Source organism: Chinchilla lanigera, unplaced genomic scaffold (genome assembly GCF_000276665.1).
Source record: "Chinchilla lanigera isolate Chin_1 unplaced genomic scaffold, ChiLan1.0 scaffold00131, whole genome shotgun sequence".
NCBI classification, from domain to species: domain Eukaryota; kingdom Metazoa; phylum Chordata; class Mammalia; order Rodentia; family Chinchillidae; genus Chinchilla; species Chinchilla lanigera.
In genome coordinates, this window is record NW_004955532.1 from 1,929,540 (window position 1) to 1,957,491 (window position 27,952).

The 27,952-nt window shown below is 42.3% G+C and overlaps 1 protein-coding gene across 1 annotated transcript; it reads left to right on the forward strand.

Annotated features, from left to right (window-relative positions):
- Positions 1-27,758, forward strand: Rbm5 (RNA binding motif protein 5; the record flags this gene model as incomplete). Its single annotated transcript, XM_013507632.1, is given in 24 exon segments — positions 1-70; positions 2,394-2,559; positions 3,448-3,603; positions 10,666-10,735; positions 11,215-11,288; positions 13,693-13,776; positions 14,785-14,845; positions 15,602-15,667; positions 15,956-16,116; positions 17,169-17,266; positions 17,836-17,923; positions 18,106-18,183; positions 18,271-18,343; positions 19,612-19,691; positions 20,072-20,156; positions 20,362-20,453; positions 23,243-23,404; positions 23,784-23,933; positions 24,021-24,092; positions 24,606-24,785; positions 25,190-25,264; positions 26,091-26,188; positions 26,268-26,397; positions 27,148-27,758. Coding segments are annotated over 24 exon segments (2,442 nt in total). The 3' UTR covers positions 27,274-27,758.
- Positions 27,759-27,952: the final 194 nt, after the last annotated feature.

The following is a 27,952-nucleotide window of genomic DNA, read 5'->3' on the forward strand; positions in this document are numbered from 1 at the left end:
AAAAAATAAAATTTGAACCTTTTGGAACCTTTTGCTAGATCTTCTGTGGGACAATGGGTTCAGACAAGAGGTAAGTTAAAATACATAAGACTTAAGTGGGAGACTGAAATATTCGGGGTTTTTTTGTTTTTTTGAGACAGGGTCTGGCTATGCAGTTGAAGCTGGTCTTGAACTCACTTTGTAGCCCAGGCTGGCCTCCAACTCCCAAGGATCCTCCTGCCTCAGCCTCCCGAATGCTGGGATTACAGGCATGCACCATGCCTGGCTCAACGTTTAAAATTGTTTTACTCTAACAAATATTTCAACATTTGTTTTGTGCCAGGTATTGACTAGATTAATAAGCACCTTGATGCTGCTGTCACAAACTGCAATGTAGTAAGAGAGGCGAGGTGCTGTGTAAACTGTGCTGTGGTAGAAATTTAGACACTCTTATGTGTTTGGTTAGAACACATAGAAAGAGTGGTTTTTTTCCCTTGACCATAACCAGGAAAGCTTCCTGGAGGAAGTTCTCTTTAAGGTCGGGAGATTAAGTAAGAAAGAATTAAGAAAAGGAGGGCAGGATGGGGTGGGCCACTGAGGATTTCAAGTGCGAACAACAGCAACAGCCTGTACAGAAACCTTAAGATGAGTGCCTAGCTGCAGCAAGCAGTCTGTTATTACCCCTAAATAGCAAATGGTCCATACGTGCAGAGTTGGAATGCCCGAAACCATGGGTTACATGAAAGAAGAAAGACCCAAAGAGTTAGTGGAGAATTAAGAGGGGAGGGCATTTGTCTGCTGTGTCGACTATGCATATCCCTCACACCATTTGACTTAAATGCATTTTTTCTTATTCAGTCACCAACCTTTTTAGTATTGAGGCCAGTCCTTGTAATAGATCAGTTTAACTGCCTAGAGGGACTTCTTTATGTCACATGTTGTCATCATTTTAATGCTGCAACAGCAGTCTAGTTCCACATAACTTACTGAATTAACATTTACCCTTTTAGGCTGTCTTCCGTCCCATACTTCATGACATGAAATATCCTTAAGACTACTTACTTGAATTATTTTTATTAAATCTATATACAGTGGACCTCCGAAATTTGTGGAGGTTACATTCCTAGAGCATCTGTGAATTGTGAAAAACTGTGAATTTCAGATATGGTCAGAAAAATGCCTATAAAAATTTTTATAGTTTAAACTCTAAATATGTCATGTCTCCCGCAGTTATGTAATTTAATTTAATGAAATACCGTATTAATAAAGCTTTCGAAGGTACAGGGCATTTTGGTGCATTTAAGGGATCTTAGAGCTTTAAGAACAAAACTGAGAAAACTAGAAATAGCTACCAGTGGTACAGCCACCTGTTACAATGTGGGAACACTGGTGTATCTGCAAGATGGGTTACAGGGCAGTAGCCAATCAGCAGCAAGGAGAACTGAATAATGCTCTTGGATTGGCTACTTGCAAACCTCCCACCAAAACAACTGGGGAGGTTATTTGCGTTTTCTGTGAATAGTTATTAGTTAGGTTCTAAGGAAAAATCCAGGAATGACAGAAGAAGACTTTGGAGGGCTATACCATACTCAATTTAAATGAGTCTCTTATAATTCTTTCCTTTGTGTTATTACACAGTTTTATGAATCTGATAAGTAATTTATGAAAGAACTTTTCATCTGTGATCAATGGATTTAAACCTCTTAACGTTATAATTTCCTATGATACCCAGGTCTGTGAGTAACCAAAAATAAACCAGATAGCATCCACCTGTGTGTATAAAAGAACTACTTACGGTGGTCATGGTGGCTCACACCTGTAATTCCAGCACGGAAGGCTGAGGGAGTTAGTCGCGTTGCTATGGGTTCAAGCCGAGCCTGAACTATATAGCAAGACCCTGTCTCCAAAAGAAAAACAAAACTACTTGGGTAACAGCTTGATGGAAGAGACTGCCTTAGCTCATCTAGGTTATTGGTCCACTTAGTAGTAGGTTTGGTAACTTGAAAGTATATTAGGATGAACTCTGAAATGAGGTAAATTTTGAGTAAATGCTTTCTTCCTATCTTTGTTCACTAAGATCTGCACTGGAAATGAAAACAATAATGGGTAGATTATAGGCTTGAGAAACCAGAAGAAAAAGCTTTGGGAATATGACCTGTTCTTAAAAACTCAACCTAAATATATGGTAGCTGTATTTTTTTATTTAGTATAATTCCTGAAAGTTATTTTTACAGTAGGGACATAGATATTTTTCCAGTGACCATTTTGGAAAGTAGACCTTGGTAGTAAATTTTAAGGGATATATTAAATTATTTGGATTTTTTAAAATGTATCTTAAAAATTGATCTGTGGAGGGTTTGTATATATTTCTAATGATTTGCTACAGATTAAATGAAAATTATTTTCTCTGGCAGAGTGAGTAGAACAGAGCGTAGTGGAAGATACGGTTCCATCATAGACAGGGATGACCGTGATGAGCGTGAATCCAGAAGCAGACGGAGGGACTCGGATTATAAAAGATCTAGTGATGATCGAAGAGGTGATAGATACGATGACTACCGAGACTATGATAGTCCCGAGGTGAGTGACCAGCCACTGTTCATGGAGTTATTAGAGTTGTGAATTATACGTACAGGAGAAGTATTTAGAAGTATTAGAGGGGCCGGGGATATACCTGAGAGGCACAAGCACCTGCCTGGCAAGTGCAAGGTCCTGAGTTCGATTCCTGGCACCAAAAAAAAAGTATTAGAGGGAACTTCTCCTTTTGAGTATTACAATTGAACCTTCTACTATTATAAAATATAATTAAATTGACTATAACTTGCACAGATAACTTGAGTCTTGGATAATAGAAATAATAGCAAGATTTACTTAGGACTTACCATATATTCTTTTGAGTATTTGAATTCGTGAACCCTTCAGGTCTCACTATAACCCTAAAAGTAGGTGTTATTCCCATTTTAAAGATGAGACAGTGTGGTTATAATGTATAAGCCCGCTGCTTGCCTCAGACTGTTTTGAAATGAGACAGAATTTTAGTCATCTTCACATACCTCCTTTGCACATTTCTTTCAGTATATAGAGACACTGCTTTTTTTATATCATATAATCTTAATATTGCATATAACAAACAGTTTTAGATTGTTTTCATTTTAAGTTTTATTCATTCTGTGTTCGTATACTGTATGGTAGGTTATTCTACAAAACACTGAGGTGAACATCGACATGGAATATTCTTACCATATTTGACTTTTTTTTTTGTTTGTTTTTCTCCGGTACCGGGAACCGAACTCACGACCTTGTGCTTGCCAGGCAAGCGCTTTTGCCGCTGAGCTAAATCCCCAGCCCCTGACTTTTTTCTTCAGTAAATTCTAGGAGTGGAGAGTCTGGATCAAAGGGTATAGGATTTATTTATTTATTTATTGGGTGTAGGATGATTTTAATTTAATTTTGTTTATTGTGAATCAGAGAGAGCGTGAAAGAAGGAACAGTGACCGATCTGAAGATGGCTACCATTCAGATGGTGATTATGGTGAGCATGACTATAGGCATGACATCAGTGATGAGAGAGAGAGCAAGACCATCATGCTGCGCGGCCTTCCCATCACCATCACAGAGAGCGATGTAAGGAAAATCACTGTTTTTTTATTTTATTTTATTTATTTATTTATTTGTACCGGGAACCAAACTCAGGACCTTGCGCTTGCCAGGCAGGTGCTTGTGCTGCTGAGCTTTATCTCCGGCCCTGAAAATCACAGTTCTGATGACACAGTGAACTTGGAGCTTCTTGCAGTATTATCTGATACTGACATCTCAGCTAGTGAAATACATTTCTGTCTTTAAGCGTGACAGGAGCTGGGTGTGGTGGCACACAGATGTAATCCCAGCACTCGAGGGGCTGAGGCGGGAGGATCATTGCAAGTTTGAGACCAGCTTGGGCTACAGAGTGAGCTCAAGGCCAGCCTGAACTGCATAGCGAGACCCTGTCTCAAAAAAAAAAAAGGGTGACAGGAGTAAATTATCACATTTTTGGGCTATGAAAATCAACATAGCCTTTTCAAAAGTTCCTTAAGATCTCATTTCTTTTTTTTTTTTCCCCCGGTACTGGGAATCGATCTCACAAGCTCGTCCTTGCCAGGCAGGCGCTGTGCCACTGAGCTAAATCCCCAGCCCCAAGATCTCTTAATTCTTTATTAGCTCTTAGAAGATGATCAGTATATTTTTATTGAGCTGATTATTGAGGACATATCCATAAAAACAACTTTCTTCATAACCTTTGAGTTGATGAGAAATACAGTATCCACTTGAAACCTCAAGGAAGCCTCTTGAAAAGGAAGGCTCATTCTGACTCACTCTCTTGGGTAGTGAGGTTGTGGTGTACTTCGCACTGCTTGATTTCCAGCAGCATCTCTGCTCACCCCTTTCTTCTAGCCACATCTTCCACCTGCTTCCCTAGAGGGTCTCTCGACATGTATGTTCTTCTACCAGTGTGCACTTTCCTTGAATACTCCTTTATGTAAAGCTTTCTGTGATCCATCAGGCAGCCTATTTGTTTTGTTTTTATTGTATTGGACATTGAAGCCAAGGCCTTCATAGTGGTTCTTTTTTGTTTTGAGACAAGGTCTTGCTATGTTGCACAGTCAGGGCTCAAACCTGAGATCTGCCTCAGCTGCCCAGAATGTTGGGATCTAAAATTTCTTCTTCATCTGTTCCCAGGGCACTATGTTTTTGTTACTGTTTTTTTTCTTCTAAGAGCAGTATATTTGTGACTTCCATGCAATACCTACACTGTGGCTATCAGCATGCATGTCTCACTTCTACCACAAAACAATAGATAACTGAAAAAAAACTTCCATAAAGAAGTAATTTGTGTTCCTACCCTTTAAATATAGTATATACTGTTTAGCCAGTGTTTGTGGTGAAAGGTTTGGGGGAATAATTGTTTTTTGAGACAGGGTCTCGATGTGTAGTCCAGGCTGACCTTTAACACTCACTATGTAGCCTAGGGTGGCCTCCAACTTGTGGCAGTTCTTTTGCGTCAGCCTCCCAAATGAAGGCATTACAGATGTGTGCCTCTATGCCTGGCTGAAAAATACTTCTTAAAAGTATAAATGGAGAGCATTTTGCTAGTACCTATTGTCCTGTAGTAAAGTAGTATACTAAATTTTAGGCAGTGGTGAAGATAAGTATTAGATGCATACAACTTTGGATTTCTAAACACTGGAAATAATGCTTGTGATGAATGTGAGATACAGTGTTAGCTCATAGTAGGTAGTTACCTCATTATTTGTAATCTGCTGCACACCTTCTACATTATATGTACTGTGTTAGATGTCATGGTGATGCAGAGCCATGGATCCTGCCTTGAAAAAGCACATGGATGAATAGCTAAGGTCAGCAGATGATGATGACAGTGCAGAATAGAAAGGGGTAGGCTTTGCCAGCACAGCATGTACCTATGTGTTCCTACCTACTCTGAAGACAAAGACAGGAGGATCACTTGAACCCAGGAGTTTTTGAGGCCAGCCTGGACTACTAGCAAAAATTTATGTCTTTGAAAAAAAAAAAAAAAGTTGGGGATGAGGAGGAGAGCTGGGCATGACATTCTGGCACTCTGGGATGCTGAAACAAGAATATCCCAAGTGTGAGGGGGCTGGGATTTAGCTCAGCGGCAAAAGCGCCTGCCTGGCATGCGCAAGGTCGTGAGTTCAGTTCCCGGTACCAGAGAAAAACCAAAAAAAAATTAAAAAAAGAGTATCCCAAGTGTGAGCCCAGACTGGTCAGTTTAGCAACTTAGGAGACTCTGTTTCAAAAAATAAAAAAGGACTAGAGATGTAGCTCCTGGTAACCAGCCAGCTCCCCTGAAAAAAAGTGGGAAGTTTTATGGTTGTCATTAGAAGTAGTCCTACTGAAAGGTCTTGCTGAAGGGTTTCAGAAGTTTGTTTGTTTGTTTGTTTATTTATTTATTTATTTTATTTGGTCCTTATTGAGACAGGGTCTCACTATGCAGTTCAAGCTGGCCTTGAACTCACTTAAGTGGCCCAAGCTGGCCTTGAACTCACAATGATCCTCCTACCTCAGCCTCCCAAGTGTTGGGATTACAGGCATGCACCACCATGCCCGGCTTTCAGAAGTTTATTTAAAGGAGATTGTTAGTAGAGGATTAGGAATAACTCTGTAGAGATACTAGTTATCCTGATTGATTAATTTTTGTGGTGTTGAGGGGTTGAGTGCAGGGCTTTCACACTGAGCTATGTTCCCAGCTCTTTTATTTATTTATTTATTTATTTATTTTTAGTTTTTTTTTGTTTTTCTCCGGTACCAGGAACCGAACTCATGACCTTGCGCTTGCCAGGCAGGCGATTTTGCCGCTGAGCTAAATCCCCAGCCCGTTCCCAGCTCTTTTATTTTAACTTTGAGACAGGATCTCACCAAATTGCCTGGGCTGGGCTCCAATTTGTGTTCCTCCTGTGTTAGCTTCCCAGAGTGCTGTGATTATGGGCACGTGCCACCACACCCGAGGAGTTGAGCTGCTTTGTTGGTGGTGGTGGCGGTGGTGTTTTGAGGCAAGGTCTCCCTTTATAGTACAGGGTGGCCTTGAATTCGCAGTGATCCTCCTGCCTCAGCCTCCTGAGTGCTGGAATTACACACATGTGCCACTCTACCAGGCTTGAGCTGACTTTTTTTGTTGTTTTGTTTTGGTTTTTTTGGTACTGGGGGTCAAACTCAGGACCTTTCGCTTGCCAGGCAGGTGTTGTACCACTGAGCTATATTCTCAGCCATTTGAGCTGATTGTTAAGGAATAGAAATTTTTGCCCTGGGCCGGCGATAAAGCTCAATGGCATAGCTTCTGCCTGGCAAGCACGAGGTCCTGAGTTTGATTAGGGGTGGGGGGGATGTTTTGTCCTGGTAGGGAATTTGGGAAAAGAGTGTAGTGAATGGCCCTCTAGGTAGGGGAATCATTTGAATAGACATGGAAATGGAAAGGTGCTGAAGCTAAATAAGGCCTTAAAATCAGCTTGATTTGCCCATAGTTAGGGATTTTACAGCAAGAAATGGGGCGGGGGAGCATGTGGTGGCAGGAGTCTGAAAGCTCAGCTAAGCATGACAGTTACTAGAGTTTGCTTGGAAAAAAAGAAGTTTGCCTGGTAGGAGAGGCCGTATGGTTTATAGTGGTGGGAGTAGGTGGAGAGGGCAGAGATGAACTGGGGCAGCCGCCGTAAGGATACAGGTTGAGGAGGGCTTGCTGATTGATCAGCTTGTGTGGCCCTGGGAGCCCACAGGGGCAGTAGATAGCATGGAGCAGCCGCGCCTGGTGACTGTTAGGGCCTGTCCTAGTGGTTGGTAATGGGGCAGAATTGTGATGCTGTGTATCTCTCGGTTATCTTTAGACAGAGTCGCTACCATCAGAAGGTTTGTTTTCAAAGTGTAGTTTCTGGGGTTCCTAGATATTGTGCAATAGTCTTAGAAAATTTGCTTTTTGAGATAATATTTGTAAAATGTATGTAGAACATCTGTCTGCATAAAATGCCATCAATCCCTCTATCACCCACAATACCAGTCAGTTTGATTTTTTTTTTTAATCAGCAACCTAATAAACAGCTTCCTTTGTATTTTGTTTCTGGGGTGTTTTTGTTTTTGTTTTTTAAGGCGGAGTTTTGCTATGCAGTTCAGGTTGGACTTAAACTCACTTTGTAGTCCAGGTTGGCCTCGCAGCAATCCTCCTGCCTCAGCCTCCCAAATGCTGGGATTACTGACATGCACGCCACACCCAGCTATTTAGTTCTGGCGTCAAGATTTTTTATTATTTTATTTTAGTTTTTGGTGCTGGGGATTGAACCCAGGGCCTTCACAATGAGCTGCATCTCCAGACCTTTTTGTTTGTTATTCTGTGCCAGCATCTCATTAAATTGCTAGGGGCTGAGCTCAGACTTGCAAATTTCCTGCCTCAGGCTCCCATACTGCTAGGATTACAGGCAGGCATTACCATGCCTGCCTAAAATCTTAGTGAAAAAATAAGTGTTCTTCCATTTTAAAAAAAAAAAGTTCTTTAGAAACTTATACTAACCTAGACTTTATTATTTTTTTTTTTTTGGTTTTTCTCCGGTACCAGGAAAACCTAGACTTTAGTGTATCACCTGTTACTGTTTCCTTTTTACTTTAGCACCCTCCCCCTTGCAACATGGAAACTCTTAGAGTAATAGCTCTGGTTACTATGTTACTGTGTGTGTTACTGTATCATTACTTCGATGGTGGTTACGTTTATACTGGTGACTAATTCTTTTTATGTTTCCAAGTATGAGATTGAGCACTATCATGTTAATTTAGTATAGTACTTTTGTGTAAGAAAATAGGTAATAATCTGTTCTTCTTATTCATGGTAATTATGTTTCATAAAGTCACCATAAATACTCCATTGCTCCATTTTTGCCAACTACTCAGTACACAAACTTGCTTTATGTGTTCCTATTTAAGATGCCTTATGTAATATATATTGTTGATGCATTAACAGTGAACTCGCAGCCAACAGGGCTATAATTTATGCCTGAATGACACCCAACACACATTTTCCCCATAAAGGTACATAAGGCCTTCCCTTGCTTAGGAACACTAGCAACACTTTAGTGCTATGTTTGGGAACCATTTTAAACTATGAAATTACTCAAAAAAGGTACAGAATTGTGGGACTCGGGGTATTAGGCACTTGTTTGCAATATGAAAATTTAAGCAAGGCAAAGTATTGCCTTATTAGATATCAGCTAGGAACATGAGCATTTAGACAACTGTGTCTGTAGATGAGCACAGAAGTATTGGTCCAGGGATTATAAATTTCAGTGAGTAGCCAGATTAGCAAATATGTATCTGTGAATAATGAAAGTTGACTGTATGTAATTGAGGGGGGAACGTGGCTTCTTTTTTTTTTTTTTTTTTTTTTTTGAGACATGGTCTTGCTATGTAGTTGAGACTGGCCTTGAGCTTACTTTGTAGCTCAGACTGGTCTCAAACTTGTAATGGTCCCCCTGCCTCAGCCTCCCAAGCGCTGGGATTACAGGCGTGCACCACCACACCCGGCTTTTTTTTTGTACTGGGACTCTTAACTCACGACCTTGCGCTTGCCAGGCAGGTGCTGTGCCGCTGAACTGTATCCCTGGTGTTTCTTCTTTTTTTTTTATTTTTTATTTTTTTCTGGTACTAGGAATCGAACTCATAGCCTCACACTTGCCAGGCAGGCGCTGTGCTGCTGAGCTAAATCCCCAACCCTGTTTTTTCTTTCTTAAACATTTTTATCTGTGTATATTTGTGATACACAATGAATAGATTCATTGTGGAGTATCGATACATATACATATCACATTGACTACGTATAATCTTGCACCTAACTGGGAAGTAAGGACACTTGTCATCCTAAGCTCCTGAGAATCTGTTTTTCTTGGAAGTACTGCTTTTACATGATTGATGAAGAAGTAGTGTATTGTTTGTTGGTTTGTTTTGTTGAGACAAGGCTTTACTATGTAGTTCAGGCTGGCCTTGAATTGAACTCTGTAGCTCAGGCTGGCCTCAAACTTGCAGTGATCTTCCTGCCTCAGCCTCTGGGGTGCAGGGATTACAGCCCTACGCCGCAACGCCTGGCCTAAGACTAATGTATTTTTTTTGTTTGTTTTTTTTTTTTTTTTTTTGGTTTTTTTCCGGTACCAGGAACCGAACTCACGACCTTGCGCTTGCCAGGCAGGCGCTTTGCCGCTGAGCTAAATCCCCAGCCCCCTAAGACTAATGTATTGATCATTGCCTTTTACAATGAAGAGATTAGTCTGGCATCTACAACACACCTGCCAGCCAGAAGTTTCTTCTATGCCCAGTTAATGTTCATTTTTATTAGGAACTTAACAATGTTATGAAACTTGTTCTCATTATTAATGTGAATGAGTGTAAGAAAATTACTTATTTTTTACATTGTGGTATATCAGATGTTTGTCTTGAGAGTGTGTCTTTTTCTGGCTATTCATTCTTGCTTAAATGTACCGTAGAAGAAAGTAACATATCCCTTGCTCTTTTCAGTCTCATTTTCTGTCTGTGTCCTGTAGAACAAAGGACGATGAGATGAGAGTAAGAGAGGGAAACCTGGGGGATGACAGGTAGTAAGCAAGCCTGTATATCATAACAAATTATGCCTGAGAGACACCTTCAGGAAATGAATACCTTAGAGGCTGGTATAATACATTGATTTCTATGGAATGTAGTCCCTCTGTTCCTTATGCCTTTAAGGATAATTGCATTTTGGTGATAAGAGTTAAAAATTTGGCTAAACAGTTCATGTCCTCCCCTGTTACTTGAATTTTCTTTAGTATAAAATGAGCTGGGTGTGGTAGTGCATGCCTGTAATCCCAGCACTCAGGAGGCTGAGGCAGGAGGATCACTGCAAGTTCAAGAGCAGCCTGGGCTACAAAGTGAGCTCAAGGCCAGCTTGAACTGCATAGCAAGACCCTGTCTCAAAAAGACAAAAAAAAAAAAAAAAAAAAAAAAAAAAAAAGTATAAAATGATGCATGCCTAAGCTTTTGTTGGTGTTTTTTGGTACTGGGAATCAAACTCAGGACCTCGCACTTGCCAGGCAGGCGCTTCTGCCACTGAGCTACATCCCCGGCCCACATGCCTAAGCTTTAACTGTAAATTTGTAAAACCCTGTGCAGATTCGAGAAATGATGGAATCCTTTGAAGGCCCTCAGCCTGCAGATGTGAGGCTGATGAAGAGGAAGACAGGTGAGTGCTTGCTTAGTTCCTACTGCTCTTGTTCTCTTCCCCGTTCCCACCTCAGTCCCTGAAGAACACCCTAATATTCCCCAATTCTTCAAGCACATGAATTCAGAATGAAAGGTTTGCCATGGCTAAGGAATGTGACACTTTGAAAACGATGTTAACATCTGAGGAACTTTCTAAAAACTTTGGTTTTAGGGTTTTTTTCTTTAGGTAAGTAATGATGTGTAAACTCCTCTTTGACTGTTCATAGTCTGTTGCATGGTTACTTTAAGCGTGGAATCAAATCGAGTGACATTTAGTTGAGGCGGCTTGTTCCTTGCCATGGCAAAGTATCAAGAAGATCCCCAAGTCAAGTCACATTTGTAAAGCTGCTTCCCAATTGGCTTTGTCACGCAGTGTTGAAGCAGTGGGAGAGAGATTGACCTGTTATAAAGGAACTGACTAACACGAGTATCCCGTCTATATCTGAATGCTGTCTCTAGGTGTAAGCCGTGGTTTCGCCTTCGTGGAGTTTTATCACTTGCAAGATGCTACCAGCTGGATGGAAGCCAATCAGGTTGCTTCACTCACCAAGTCTAGATATTCATGAAAATGGAACAAGTCTGTACAATTAAAAAAAAAAGGTCGAAGGAGTGGTTTGTTCCAAAGGAGTGACTTTAAAAAAAAAGCTTTGTATATATTAAAATTGACATTACTAGAATAAATATAGTATGAAATACTGTGCTGCAGAACTTGTTCTGCTTTAAACATGGTTACCTGGCAGTGCTCTAATTACTGAATACCTGTCTGGTAATTATCAAAATATCTTAATCTTCTCTTTTGCCCTACCTGATTGTATTCCTATTCATTATATCCATTGAGAGTAATCTTAGTATTATCAAGCTCTCTATTTAACAGTGAAGAGAATATAATGGAACTCGGTGGCACGCAGTTTTATAATTAATTCCTTATTTCTGCCTGGAGACCACAGGGCCTCTTGGAGGCATAACTGCTCAGGTGGGTCTTCAGGAACTACTTAAGGACCTAGTGGAATTTATGAACAGTAAGTCTGATGAGATTACCCTGGGAGCTGTGTCCTGCAATCTAATTTAATTAGAATGGCATTAACATCCTAAGCTCCCTGAGAATATCTAATGCCTGTTTAAATCATTGATGGTTCTTTGATGTAGTGTTAACTGAAGTATTCTTCAGTTTGTCAAGATGATGTTTAGTGCTTGGCACTTAAATAAAAATTTTTTGCAAAAATTTCAGAGTGCAATACTGAATGCCTTTAACTAAAAGCATTTGGGAAGTTTGTTAAACTCTTGACTTTTCTACAGTGTTTTATGATTGAATTGTCCATGAATAAGAATTCTTGATTATTAATATCACTGTTTATAACAAGACTCACTAATAAGAGGGTATCATCTTGAATGACTGATGTTTAAGACTGTCAGTTTCTTAACTCAGAAGTTACGACGTTATCTTGTAGAAGTGGATCTTCATTCATTTCATACCACAGATACCATCCGAGTAAACCCCGAACATACACAAGCTTTATGTGAGTCCATTTTCTTGATGGCATCATTTTGATGCAGTGGATGTTTCAGAATGACTAACCTGGGAGTTTAAAACTCCTAAGGAATGAAAGCCTATAAGACATTTAAAAGTCTCTACAATTTTAATGTATACAAAGCTCTATTAATGTGTAACACTTGATTATAGTTCAAATTCACTCCAGAAATAAAGGCCAGTAGGATTAGGAACTCAGTGGTAGTTTGGAGTCTCCCCCAACACACAGCCCTCCTAGCAGGGTGATCTGTTGACATATCTCCCAGCTTATATTTGCTTCTGTACGTCACAGTGAGTGGATGGCCCTTCAGCTCTTTCCCTCTTGGCAAGATATGCAGACTTGCCTTTAGGTATTACAGAGACAAAATTCACAGTATGTCTTAAATATTCAAGAGTTTTTGAGAGCCAAATTACTCAATTTGATCAACAATAATACGTGTTTAGAGAAATTAAACTATTTTTAGAAATCTGGAAGTCTAATCTGCTACTGCTACCTCATCTGTTCTGGTAGTGTCAGGCCACCACCACTCCCCCTCCAAAAAAGAAAGAAAAGATCCTCCTATTAAATGAAGGCTCTTTGGGGGCAATCCTACTCTTAGCTAGACTGATTGAGCTGGGAGTTTGGACCTTTTAAAGTTAAGTTCCTTTTAGTCACTGGGTTGACTTAAAGGATGAGGTACACAGTTACGAACTTTTCCTACCCCCTGAAGAAACTTCATTGGCCTCCTGGTTATTCATCCTGAAGCGAGCACCATCAGTTCCAATGAAAAACACCTAGGACTTGACATGGTTGCAGTTGGCAGGAAGAAATCTCTGTTAGCTATTTTAGAGTTGGTGGCATTCAGAACAGTCCTTCCTGAGAAAAGTTATAATCAGATTGCCTTTAAAAATATGTTCCCCTCCCTTTGTCCTCCCAAAGGCTACATCCTGAAGCAGTTTTTAGGGGAAGGGGAAATACAAAGGTTTTTACTTTGCATAAAGATGAGGGACTGGGAAAAAGTGAAGCAAAGCCCAAGGACACCATGCTAAGGGCTAACACAGGAGACAGACTCCAGACTGGGAGAGGTCTGTCTTCTGCTTTTGAAATAGACTGTCACTCACAGGCAGCCTGTCAATGCTGAATGTTAGGACTTCTGTCTCTGCTGGAGACACGGCCTGGTGCATGTCAGCGTTTAGTGTTTGGCAGCTTTCTCAGCACTCCCTGGTTCCGTTTACCTTTACTCCGCATCCCATTCTCTTACTGCCTATCTGAAGGATTGGATGGGCAGAGTATAGGTGGCGGTGGTTGGTCCTCCCCGTATGTTGTCCATTAATTCCAGAGCACTGATTTTTCCGAAGTGTGCTCTGCCCTGGGAAAATGGACACACGTTCCTCACAATGGGAATAACTAATTACTTCTTTTCTTACAGAAAAAGTTGGTGATTCAAGGAAAGCACATTGCAATGCATTATAGCAATCCCAGACCTAAGTTTGAAGATTGGCTTTGTAATAAGGTAAGCATGTGTCCTTCAGAAATAAGCAAATCTTTAGGATTTTGCTGTTTTTCTGTTGGATGACCAGAAAAAGGAGATTAGTAAGAGCGTGATTACCAGCTCATATGGTAAGGTAATTTTTGTGTTTTGTGACTTTCTGTAGGTCCTCCTTTGGTGGTATAAGAGGATAAAATGGTTAGAACATAAGAGGTTTTGTTGTATGGAGCCAAGTTGAGAGCTTTCAGTTAAGATTTTAGGCATTAAAGTGTAATACTTGATTAGAGTTGCAAGGCCAGTAAGATTAGGGACTTCCTGTGGTGGCTACTGAGACAAGAGGAGCACAAGTCCTAGGGTAGCTTGGGTAAGTGAGAGAGATTCTGTCTCAAGGAAGGAAGGAGGGAGGGAGGGAGGAAGGGAGGAAGGGAGGGCTAGGGTTATAGTTCAGTGGTAGCACGTTCCTGGGTTTAATCCTCAGTACCACCAAAGAAAAAAACAACTTTCAAGCATGTTTCACTTACTGTTTGTTGACTTCTAGAGCTCTCAACTTTGGCATATTCTCTTGAGAGTGATAACAGAAATCCTTGAGAACGTAACTACAGAAAGTTTTATTGGGCCCTGTCACTAGGGTGCCTTTTTGCGAGCATTTTTTGGTTCTGGTTTGGTTTTCTGAGACAGGGTTTCCCTATATAATTCAGTCTGGCCTCGAACTCACAGTGTTCTTCCTGCTTCAGCCTCCCAAGAGCTAGAATCACAGGTGTGCGCCCGCATCCCTGGCTCTTACTTTTTTTTGTACTAGTTACTGGACTTGGCTGTGGCGTTATTTCTCTAATTCACATTGTTACTAAAAAGCCTAGCCTAATATGAAAAATAATCACAGATCCAGGTGTGGTGGTGCACATCTGTAATCCCAGCACGTGGGAGGCTGAGGAAGGAAGATCATTGAGTTTGAGACCAGTCTAAACTGCATAACAAGACTCTGTCTCAAAAAAAAAAAAACAGGAGTTATAAACACTACATTTTTTCTTTCAGTGCTGCCTTAACAATTTCAGGAAAAGACTGAAATGCTTCCGATGTGGAGCAGACAAGTTTGGTAAGCATGAATTCAGCTGTTGGAGAAATGCAGTAAAATCTAGCTAATGAAATTATTGTCCATAAGCTGAGGAATAGTGTAGATTTTAGGACAGTTAAACAGTTAACTTGCACATTTTCTTTAAGCCTTTTATCGTAGGCTAGGTAGATGCTCCCGGTGTTTACAAAAAATTCAGCCAAGTGTGGTGGCGTACATCTGTGATCCCAGCACTCAGGAGGCAGAGGCAGGAGGACTGCCAAGGCCAGCCTGGGCTGCATAGTGAGACCCTGTCTTCAAAAAAAAAACAAAACAAAACAGAAAATGCTTTTTGTTTTCCAAAATCAAATTTGCTTACTTGGTTTTCATTCTGCTTTTGCTTTTTGCTATCTCAGAGCAATGCCAATCCTGCCCTGGCCCCATGTTTGCAGTCTATGTTAAACATGTCAAAATGATAGGGTTCTGCCAGGTGTGGTGGTGCACGCCTGTAATCTCAGCACTTGAGGCTGAGGTGGGAGGATTGTTGTAAATTGGAAGTCAGCCTGGGCTACATAGTGAGTTCAAGGTCAGCCTGAACTGCATAGTAAGGCCCTGTCTCAAACAACAGAAAATGGAATGTAGAGGATTTTACTATAGCCACAAATCCTTTAAAAAGGAAAAAAAAAATAATTTAACTGCTAGATGTGCTTAGAATAAAACTTTGGGGTTTTGATGTGTTCCTTTACTAAAAATATACTGTTTATCTGCCTTGTTTTCAATTGATTCTCTTCCTCTTTCTAGATTCTGAACAGGAAGTACCACCTGGGACCACGGAGTCAGTTCAGTCTGTAGATTACTACTGTGATAGTAAGTTATAGTATAATCTTTCAGTCTTCAAAGTGAACCTTTTGGTACCCTTTTGGTACCCAAAAGTGACATTTTGGTACCCTTGCCTTTTTTTTAGTGAGTAGCAGCAGCTTCCGGTTATCTCATAAAAGATTGGTTTTAAGAATTTTCTCCATGTTAGGGTAAAAAATACATTAGGAACTCGTGAAAGTTGATTTTTTGTTTGTTTGTTTCTTCGTTTTTAAGCCTATTTTGAAAAGCATTGGTGATTGGGATGATGTTTGTATTGTTCGTCTCTTCCCTCTGCAGCAATCATTCTTCGGAACATAGCTCCACATACTGTAGTGGACTCCATAATGACAGCACTGTCTCCCTACGCGTCCTTAGCTGTCAATAATATTCGTCTCATAAAAGACAAGCAAACCCAGCAGAACAGAGGCTTTGCTTTTGTGCAGCTGTCTTCTGCAATGGTGAGGTTCTCATTGACTCTTTCCTTTGAAAGAAACAGCAGTGGGGCCTGGGGATCAAGCTCAGTGGTAAAGGGCAGGTTTGATCACTAGCACCAAACAAGGAAAAAATTTAAAAACAATTTTAAGAGGTAAATGTGGTTCATCCTATTTTGATACTATGTATGAGGCTTCTGGAGCCCAAGGTTCAAGGCTACATAGTAACGTATTGCAGTGCTAAGTTATAGGATCGATTTGGGGGGGCGGTTGAGGGATGGTTTTGAGACATGGTTTTGCTATGTAGTCCAGGCTGGCCTTGAACTTGCTGTGTGGCTCAGGCTGACCTCAAACTCCTCTTGCCTCTGCCTCAGCATCTCAGGTGCTAGGACAGACAATGGGTGTGCACCACCATACCCGGCTTGTGGGACTAACTTCTTTGATGAGTACTAAAAATTGTGCTTTTCTTGAGAACTGGTAGAACTAGAGTTTGAGCTGCAGTGTAGTCCTTCATGCTTTGTTTTACATTGTTAGGGGGATTTGGAGTTTTGTTTTGTTTTGGGGGTGGGTACTGGGGCTTTGCACTGAGCTACATCCCCAGGCTTTTAAATTTTTTCTTTGAACTTTTGAGATGGTTTCGCTAAATCTCTAAGTTGCCCCGACTATGCTTGAACTTGCAACCCTCCTTACAGGCATTCCTGGGTGTTTTGTTACCAGGAATCAAACTCAGGACCTTGTGCTTGCCAGGCAGGTGCTGCACCACTGAGCTATATCCCTGGTGCTCCTGGCTTGTTTTTTTTTTTTAGTAATAATCACATCCTGGAAGTATTTCTTTTCTCAAAGTTTCATATGTAAATGCAATAAGAAATGACTGCTTTAAAAAAAGTAGCTAGGGGCTGGGGATTTAGCTCAGTGGCAAAGCGCCTGCCTGGCAAGCGCAAGGTCGTGAGTTTGGTTCCTGGTACCGGAGAAAAACCAAAACCAAAACCAAAAAAAAAAAAAGTAGCTGTATTTCTTGAATGGGTACGGAGAAATTTTTTACTGCCTGACAATTTGTTTTTCTTCATGTTGTCTTTCAGGATGCTTCTCAGCTGCTTCAGATACTACAGAGCCTCCATCCTCCTTTGAAGATTGATGGGAAAACTATTGGGGTTGATTTTGCAAAAAGTGCCAGAAAGTGAGTGACTTTATTGTCATTTCAAACTGCTGCATCTGCACATTTATCTGGCAGTGCTTTGACAAATGGTCTCCAATCCCGGCCCTATACACAGAGACAATACCCTCCTCCCTAGTTCAAGGCCAAGACGATAATTGTCTTCTCTTAGAACTTATTCTCTCCCTTCTATAACCCGCCCGTAGCAGTTGCCAGAAACAGTTTCAGAGCAGGACAAAGGGAAGTGTGGCAGATGGGCTAAGAACGTGTGAACAGCAGCAGTGCAGTGCAAGCCTGTCCAGGAAGAATCCTTTCCTTAAAGAACAGCACTATATGTCTATAGTGCTTCAGTCTAACTCTAAATTCCCCTTGTCTAATAATGTATACATTGCTCATCCAACAAGTGCCTTGCTATGTGGGAGTTACAAAGTAGAGCAGTGGTACTACAGGGACTCTTGCCCATGAAATGTGGCCTTCCTGGCATTTGAGACCTGACGAGACTAACACAAGTCACTGCTCCCTTGGCAGTATGGGGCACTACTTGGGGGCATAATTGAGTGGCATACAATGCATGATTTGATCTTTGGTTTCAGAGACTTGGTCCTCCCAGATGGCAACCGGGTCAGCGCCTTCTCTGTGGCTAGTACAGCCATTGCTGCTGCTCAGTGGTCATCTACCCAGGTAAGAGACACATTCTTTTTGCTCAAGGTGGTGTGGTTATGGTGCCCAAATTCACAGACATGACCTCTTCTTTGGTACCTGTAATAGAAAGCTGCAAGGATGTTCTCAGGGAGTACTTCCTAGCTTCTTTACTTGATGTCCACTAAGTTTGTCTTTGCTTCCCTTTCTTTGACATTTTATAGTCTCAAAGTGGTGAAGGAGGCAGTGTTGACTACAGTTACTTGCAGCCAGGCCAAGATGGTTATGCCCAGTATGCACAGGTAGGTCTATTTGACCAGCATTCAACTTCTAGATTGCATAATAATGCATGTCAGAATAATAGTTTTTAATGGCAGACTTTCCTTCAGTACTCACAGGATTACCAGCAGTTTTATCAGCAACAAGCTGGTGGATTGGAATCCGATGCGTCCTCTGTATCAGGTAGTAAACTTTATCTCCTATTTAGTTTTGGTTTAAGCAGTTGTGGTTGAGGAATATGCCTAGATGTCTTCTTTTTTTTTTTTTTTTTTTTTTGGTTTTTTTTCTGGTACTGGGAATGGAATTCATGACGTCGCGCTTGCCAGGCAGGTGCTGTGCCACTGAGCTAAATCCCCAGCCCCTATGTCTAGAAGCCTTGACTAGACCCAAAGTTATGTCTGTATCCCTGCAAGAATGTAGGGGACGTATTCAAGGCTGTCACCATCTGCCCAAGGTTCTGGAAGGGTTAGGGTTGTTTGTGTACACCAAGAACCAATATAACTTCTAAGAGACCATCTCGTGATGTGTTTTATTTTTGGAATTCAGTTCTGTGTTTCCCTGCCTGGTTATTAGGAATTGTTAGTGCCCACATAAGTTCAAAAAACAAAGAATGTGGCTTTAGAGAGATGATAGACATCAATCAGAAGGGTCATAGTAATACAGTAAGTTCCCAACTTATGAACATTCAAGTTGTGAAATTTCACAGGTACAAACAGACTTCACATTACAAACATTCATAGATCCAAACAAATCACGGAAGTAGCTTACATATGTGCTACGTAGTACAATGCTCAACCAGAGCCCAGTATGTCCAGAAGTAAGAGGAAAAGCAGTGGTGATATAGACACGAAGCACAAAGCAGTGTACATTGTATGTTTGTGTCACTAAGACTCACTTCGTCATACTTCTGTAATAATGACTTTCCTAACTTGGTGTATCATGTTCTAGTTGAATTATAAGAAAGTGAAGCCAGGCCGGGCATGGTGGCACATGCCTGTAATCCCAGCACTGGGGAGGCTGAGGCAGGAGGATCGTTGCGAGTTCAAGGCCAGCCTGAACTGCACAGGGAGACCCTGTCTCAAAAAGACCAAAAAAAGAGTGAGCTCAAGGGTGGCCTGAATTACATAGTGAGACTATGTCTCAGAAAGACCAAAAAAAGAAAAGAAAGCCCAGTGTTTTTGGCAGAGGACTATTAATTCCCCGTTACTCTGGAGACTGAGGCAAGAGGATTTTAAATTTAAAGCCACCTGGGCAATTTAACAAGACCCTGTCACAAATTTTTTTTTTAAAGCCTGGAGATGTAGCTCAGTGGTAGACTGTTTATCTAGCAGTAACAAGGCAGGGCTCAAATCCAAGTATTAAACCTTTTAAAAAAGATTAAATTGGGTATTACACTTAGCTTGGAGTTCAGTGCCTTAGGTCTGCCTAACCCGTCTTTATCATCTGCTCAGCAGTGACTACCACCTCTGCAGCTGTAGTGTCCCAGAGTCCCCAGCTGTATAATCAGACCTCCAACCCACCTGGCTCTCCGGTAATCCTGTCCTCTTACTTGTGATTGTTGAGGACACTTTGTGTTGCTGTACAAATACTGTCTTTTCCTGCTGTATGAACTTGAGTTGAATAGTACACTTTCCAACCTACTTTTCTTTGTTTCATAGTATTAATGAAATTTTACTATGTGTCTGTGCTTATATTTCCAATATAAAATTATGAACAGGATATATTTAAACTTTGTGCATGCTTCAGCTTGACCTTTAGAAAGTTGTCGGCATGTGTTTTTTGAAGGATTGCTTTGGACCCTTGCTGTGGTGTGTCTGTCAGGAGATCCCTTCTTCCTGGATGATTGCAGTGATTTAGTTTTCTTAAAAGGCTTTACAGTTGAAATTATATTGAAGCTGCTGTTCTTTCCAGACTGAGGAAGCACAGCCTAGCACTAGCACAAGTACACAGGCCCCAGCTGCTTCCCCCACTGGTGTAGTTCCTGGTACCAAATATGGTAAGCTAAACCTTATGGGGCTGCTGAGAGTTAGAAGGTCCTAGTTGCTGTCTTTGTTAATGAAAGTTCCTCTCCCTTTATGGATGACAGAGGGACACCTGGGAATGAAGAGAAAAACATTAAGGCCTGCTGTGTCTCACTGGCTTAGAATTGAAAATAAAGGCATTTCCTTACCTGGAATGACTGCTGGATTTTGTTTTTGCAGCGGTACCAGACACATCCACTTACCAGTATGATGAATCTTCAGGATATTATTATGACCCAACAACAGGGCTCTATTATGACCCCAACTCACAAGTAAGAGTGATATTTTCCTCACTTTCACTAGAAGGATCTTAGTTTTTGCTTTGTACATTTATGAGGCATGAGATAAAATAATTCCCTGCAAAGGAATATATGACCCAATAAGTTTGATTTTATTATTAATTGGGTGTAGTGGTGCTGGGTGTCAGACTCTACCACTGAGCTGTATCCCTGTCCCTTAGATGAGTTTTAGCCATCAGAATGTAATGTTTACTTCAAGTGTTTGTTTTGTTTTGTTATTGGCATAGTACTTGAAATTGAACCCAGGGCCTTTATATGAAGTTATATGAATATGAACCCAGGGCCTATTTATATTGAGACTGTCTCACTAAATTGCCCAGAGTGCTGGAATTACAGGCCTTTTTCCTGCCTTTTGAGTTTAAAGTTAAATGTTTTGAGGTAGCTGGGTGTGGTGGCACACATCTGCAGTACCACCTACTGGGGCAGCTGAAGCAAGATGGCCACAAATTTAAGGGCAACCTGGCCAATACAGGGTGCTATCTCAGAAAAGTTCTGGGGTATAATGTACATATAGGAAAATGCACAAGAGTAAAGTGTGCGGTTCTTTTGAGTGGTTAGATACGTGCATACTCATATATATATACCATCACTCAGAACATTCCCAGCACACCTGAAAGGCTGTTCATACCCCTTTCTAGTCTACACCCTCATGCTTCATAACCATTGTTCTGATTGCCTTTATCAGAGGCAATATTGCCAAGATTTGTGTAAAGCCCCCTAACTAGAAGTTTTGAAATGTGTTTTCTTTCTAGTATATGTGCTGCCAGAGCGAGCACTAAAATGTGTTTTCTTTCTATACATTTTCCTCAATTAAGATAAAATATACCATTTTGGCTGGGCATGGTGCCACATGCCTATAATCCCAGCACTTGGGAGGCTGAGGCAGGAGGATCCTTGCGAGTTTGAGACCAGCCTGGGCTACAAAGTGAGTTCAAGGCGAGCCTGAACTGCATAGTGAGACCCTGTCTCAAAAAGACAACAAAAAAATGTACAATTTTACCATTTATTGTGTATAATGAAGGGATTCGTGGTGTATTCATAGTGTTATGCAATCACCAACCCTAGCCAATTTCATTATACCAAGAACTGGAACATTTTCATTACACCGAGAAGAAACCCCATACCCATTCCAGTCACTACCATTTTCTCTTCCCCTGAGTAACGATTAACCTACTTTCTGTCTCTGTGATTTACCTCTTCTGGATATTCCATGTAAATGGAATCAGTATATGACCTCATGTCTAGCGTCTTTTACTTAACATACCATGTATTCTTGAGAGTGAAATGCAGCAAATCTGTGGAGTGATTTTTTTTGTTTGTTTTGGTTTGGTTTGGTTTTTGTTTTTTTGGGGGGGGGTTTCCAGTACCTGGAATCGAACTCATTACTTCGCGTTTGCCAGGCAGGTGCTGTGCCACTGAGCTAAATCCCAAGTGATGTTTTATTTTTAAAGGGAAAAACCAACTTTAACTCTCCATAAATAGCTTCTTATGACCAGGAGCTACATATATAGATTATAACAGGAACTTGCGGTTTCTAAGAGAGGAAAGTGTGAAGCTGTGTGTGACTTGCTTGAGCAGGTCCAGCCTCTGCAGTTCTTCCACTTCCGTCTGTGTAGTCTGATCGTTTCCCTGGCAGTTTTCGTTAATGCGGTCAGAAATTGTGATTTCTGTGTCTTAACCACCACCTTGCCTGGAAGAAAATTATAGATAACTCATCCCAGGTCCTTGCTGAGCAGGTAGTGACAGGAATAGAGAGGAGGAGAGGTGTCACCTGTCCTCTGTGGTAGTTCCATTGAGCTTGGGTTCCGTTAGCAGTACCTCGTTCCAGGCTCCTTTGCTGGTGTTCACGGTCCTCTGATGGCCTAGGAGTCCTTCCTGGTGAATGAACTCTTGTTATGGAGAATGTATGTCTCTGATATGTCCACCTACTCTGGCCACTTGGTTTGTATAAACTGCCTGTGGAAAGAAGTGACACACTGTATTCTCTGGGTGCCCTCTAGGGAGGCCCAGGAATTACATTGATGAGAGCCAGATTCTTGGGAAAGAACCAAATTTTACTTGGACCCAAAAGTTTCACACCTCTTTGCTAGGTGGTTTATCATCCTTGGACATACCAGGGTATAATGAAGGTTTTTTCTGGGCAGGAAATATCACTGGCATTTTTTTATATTTGTGTGTTTAACTTTTTTGTCAAAAAGCAACCTTTTTGAAATTTGACATAGGCTTTTTGTTTTTTGTATTTGTTTTTGTTTTTGTTTTTTGAGACACTATGCAGTTCAGGCTGGCCTTGAAGTCACTTTGTAGCCCAGGCTGGCCTCAAACTCACAGTAATCCTCCTGCCTCAGTCTCCCAAGTGCTGGGATTACAGGCATGACCCACCATGCCTGGCCTGATAGGCTTTTTAAAGTTTGCTTAAGGTACAGCTCATTGGTAGAGCTTTTCCCAAGCATGTTCAAGGCCCTGCGGGGTTCAGTCCTCAGCACCACCATAACAGGAAGTTTGCTGGGCGTCACAAGTAGCATTAAAATCAGAGCCTAGGGTGTGTGGAGGCATACTGCTCCTCTCCAGTTTATACCCTGGAATGTTCCTAAAAGGTGACTATCGACAGTTGGTACTTAGTGACTGAAACCCTGTCTCAGAATTTTGAAGGGGGGCGTGAGAATGTAGTTCAGTGTGCAGGCCCTGGGCTCGAGTCTCAGAACTGGGAAAAGGAAACAAAAAGACAGGAGAAAATCTGCATTAATTGTATTTTCTTCTTCCAGTACTACTACAATTCCTTAACACAGCAGTATCTTTATTGGGATGGAGAGAAGGAGACGTATGTGCCAGCTGCAGAGTCTGGCTCTCACCAGCAGACAGGCCTGCCTCCTGCAAAAGAGGGGAAAGAGAAGAAGGAGAAACCTAAGAGCAAAACAGCTCAGCAGGTGAAGAGTACTGTAAACCAGCCGGGGAACCTGTAATTTTCTTCTTGGTGTATTGAGTGGCTTCATTCTTCATTTTTTGGTTGTACCATTTGTGTCAGCTTTCTTTAGACTCTAAAAAACTTGGGCTGAGGGTTCAGCTGGGGTTTCACTTCGCCTGGCATGTGCAAGACCGAGTTTCATTGGGGGAGGGCTCTGGAAGTACGTGGGCTTTTAAGGAGTATTTGTAGGTTGTGTGCAGTAGCGTCTGTGGAAGTCCTGTAGGTGAAAGAGTAAAAGGGGGTTTTCTTGCAGGCCATGTGTTGAGATAAGATCCTTAATGGCTCATTGCCACGAGCAGGAAACTAAATGTTCTGGGGTGGTGTTTGTTGTTTGGTATTAGATCGCCAAAGACATGGAACGCTGGGCCAAAAGTTTAAACAAGCAGAAAGAAAATTTTAAAAACAGCTTTCAACCTGTCAATTCTTTGAGGGAAGAAGAAAGGAGAGAATCTGCTGCCGCAGATGCTGGCTTTGCTCTCTTTGAGAAAAAGGTAACAAACAATAGCAGGACCGGCCACACTTCTTAGTGGAAGTCTGTGTAAAACCCGAGGCTTATTTATGGCTTGTTTGCTTTCCAGGGAGCCTTATCGGAAAGGCAGCAGCTCATCCCAGAATTGGTGCGGAATGGAGATGAGGAGAACCCCCTCAAAGTAAGGAAGTACTAACGTGTTTTAAAGACTGTGTCTGTGGCTTATGTTTATGTTTCACTTGGAGTCTTGACTACATCTTGGCTAATGAGATTTCCCCTTAAAACTGGATGTAGGCTCAGTTGGGGGGTATTTGGAGCAGCTTCTGCACATAGAACGCATACTCAGGGATTTGTTTTCTGTACCTGAGGGCAGGTGTGATGGAGCAGTGAATGAAACCTGAATTCGTAATCTCAGTTAATTGAGTTTAGTTGTAGATAGAAATTTTAATGGTCTGGAAAGAGAAAATTAACACAAGAAAAAGCTTACTCTGCTAGGTAGATACTGGTCTCACTGGGCCATTACTCTGATTTGTTGTTGTAACTGGGTTTTTAAATGTGAGTCACTACTAAAAAATGATGCCAAGTAATCAGGATTCTCCCACATTGTGGATCAGGCATTACTTGCCCCAGGTACAGAGCCACTGTTATTTTCCTGTTGTGCATTTCCAATAACCCATCCTCCTTTTGTCCCCAGAGGGGTCTGGTTGCTGCATACAGTGGCGACAGTGACAATGAGGAAGAGCTGGTAGAGAGACTTGAAAGTGAGGAAGAGAAGCTTGCTGACTGGAAGAAGATGGCCTGCCTGCTCTGCCGTCGCCAGTTCCCAAACAGAGATGCCCTGATCAGGCACCAGCAGCTCTCCGACTTACACAAGGTTGCCTTGCTTCCCTGAGCGGGGTGGGGGTGGGGAAGGAAGGCAGTAAGATGATGAGAGTGTCCTGACCATGATGAAAGTCAGTAGTAGGGGCCAGGAGTATAGCTCAGCGGCACAGCGCCTGTCTGTCAAGTGCGAGGTCCTGAGTTCTATTTCCGGTACCAGAAAAAAAAAAAAAAAAAAAAGTTCAGTAGTGACCTGTTGGTGGTGGTTGCCTTGTGGGAATGTACCGGGGAATAGAGTGGAGAGGGGTAGGAACCTCTCCACATACTCCAGGCTCTGGTTTTGATGTTATGTGTACGGAATTGGGCTTTGGCTCTTAAAATATAATAAATAGTGATAATGTTAAGATATGTCACATCAGGGTGGTCTGAACTCTAATTGTAAAACAATCTCTTACATAGCAAAACATGGACATCTACCGACGATCCAGGCTGAGCGAGCAGGAGCTGGAAGCCTTGGAGCTGAGGGAGAGAGAGGTGAATGAGAAACAGTGGCCACTAGGAAGGTTGTCTTCGGATTATCTGCCTGCTTTTTTAAAAATTTTTTTTATTTTGGATTATCTGCCTTGAGTGACTCTCATTTCATTTCAGTCTGTTTTTGCTTGTTCTGAAACAGGGTCTCATTGTAGTACCTTGGCTGGTCCTGGACTCTTGGGTTCTAGCGGTCCTCTTGCCTAAACCTCCCAAGTGCCTGGGCCTGTGGGCAGAAAACACTGCTCAGTTTAGCTTTAGCTTTTGTGTGTAGCCTTTGGTTCCAGATCAGGGGACAGGTTAAAAGGATTTATCCCCTAGCCATTGTAGTTCATGTAGGTATACCCAGGTTTTATGTATGTTACGAGTCCGATGCTGTCCCTTTATGAGGGTGCACAAGACCACAAATATACCCTTAAACTTCGCACATGCTCCAGGTGTTGTGGCTCACACCTGTAATCCTAGCAGTCTGGGAGGCTGAGGCAGAGGAATGCAAATTCAGCTCTGGCCTGGGCTGCTTAGGAATTTAGTAAGACCCTGTCTCAAAATAAAAAAGGGCGAGGGGTGTAGCTCAGGGTGAAGACCCTGGGTTCAGTTTCTAGTACCCAAAAAAAACCACTGTCACACTAAAAAACCAAGCTCTGCCGGGGATCTAGCTCAGTGGCACAGTGCCTGCCTGGCAAGCGCAAGGTTGTGAGTTCGAGTCCCTGTACAAAAAAAAACCAAGCTCTAGATTAAAAATATTTAGAGTGAAAGTTTTGAAGTCAAGATGCATTAGACTTACACATGGAAGTGTGGATATTTCTAGCAGTGTTTTTTTCCTCCCACATAGATGAAATACCGAGATAGAGCTGCCGAAAGACGAGAGAAATACGGCATTCCAGAGCCTCCAGAGCCCAAGCGCAAGAAGCAGTTTGATGCTGGCACTGTGTACGTGATGTGCACCATTTTCCAGTTCATTAGCTGGGGCTCGGGCTGTTTTAAGTAACTGTGTGTTTGCCACTGGCAGGAATTACGAGCAGCCCACCAAAGATGGCATTGACCACAGTAACATTGGCAACAAGATGCTGCAGGCCATGGGCTGGCGGGAAGGCTCAGGCTTGGGAAGGAAGTGTCAAGGCATCACGGCTCCCATTGAGGTAAGCAGCAGGGCTGGGCGTCACGCCCGGGCTTACAGGCTTGTGGGAGAGATGAGCTGAGTGCCCAGAGGGTGTGGGACCCAGCAGCAGCCTCCTTACCTTTGCACAAAGGTGCAGGTCATGTTATCACTGGGTGGTGGGGTTTTTTTTGGTGGGGGGGCATTGCTGCGGAGCAAACCCAGGGCCTTTTTCTTACTGGGCAGGCACTGTACCTCTAAGCTAGATCCCCAAGCCCCTCTCAGCATTGCTGTTGCTGAGTGGGGTTCTTCCCTGCAGTCTTCCCTTACTTCACTGTCCTTATATACTGAAAAGATTAGTGGGATTTTCATCCATGAGAAGAAATCCTTAAGTTGGTGAGCCCCGACTGGCCTAGCCCACTCTGCCCAGCTGCGTGGCTGAGGTCAGAGTCTTATTGTGTGTCTGTGAGATCTGCTGAGGTCACCCTTCGTGCCTGTAATTAATTACCAGGTCTTCCCCACGATTCTGTGGAATATTTTGGGGCCCTTACCAGGCGTGGATGCTGACTAAGCAGACAAGGAGTGGAGGATGTGGGTTCACCTGGCTGACTTAGCCCATTTTATTGCTCCAGGCTTTAAACCCACTCCAGGTCTCCAGCATAGAAAACTTGTCTTCATATGAAACTTGCTGCTTCCAGTGGGTGGTCCTGCTCAGCAAAAAGGAGGCTGGAGGATAGGTGGGAGCAGGCCACACCCTACGTGCCAGCTGCTGACGGTCTTTCTGTTTTTCCAGGCTCAAGTCCGGCTAAAAGGAGCTGGCCTGGGAGCCAAAGGCAGCGCATATGGGTTGTCAGGTGCCGATTCGTACAAAGACGCTGTTCGGAAAGCCATGTTTGCTCGATTTACTGAGATGGAATGAGGCTGAGAAAGATGACCAAGAGCACAAGGAGTGGGCCCTGCCCAAATGCGCTCTTATCACCGTCTGGAACGCCTTGTGCTGCTAACAGTTTGTAGGGTGAACCACTCCGCTTTTGCAGGGTTCTCCTTCCCACCACACGGGAGCTCCTTTATGCGGGCTGTCTGGAAGACGGCCTTCCATCCTTCCTGCCTGAGGGCTTGTGAGCAGACCGGAGGGGATGGTGGACTTTTTATACTTCAGTGTACATAGTGTAATGTAGTACATTTTACATGTGTAGTCTCTGTTGTGGCCCCTTCTTCCTGGAAATTTGAGGTGTCCTAGGTGGTGACACCAAAGCCACCTCTGTCATTTGTCATCGTGATGTCTTTCCTTGGCAAAAGCCTTGTGTATATTTGTATATTACACATTTGTACAGAATTTTGGAAGATTTTCAGTCTAGTTGCCAAATCTGGCTCCTTTACAAAAGAAATACCTTGGAAAAAAAATGGTTGTCCTGTGTCTTTATTCTTGGATGAGTAGGTAAAGCCTGTCTGAGCCATAAGTCTGTTGGTTTTTTTGCGGGGAGGGGTGTCAGGAATCGAACTCAGGCCCTTGTGCTTGCCAGGCAGGTGCTATGCCACTGAGCTGTATCCCCAGCCTCAGTCTGTTGGTTTTTTACATGTGGTATTTTATGCTTGTT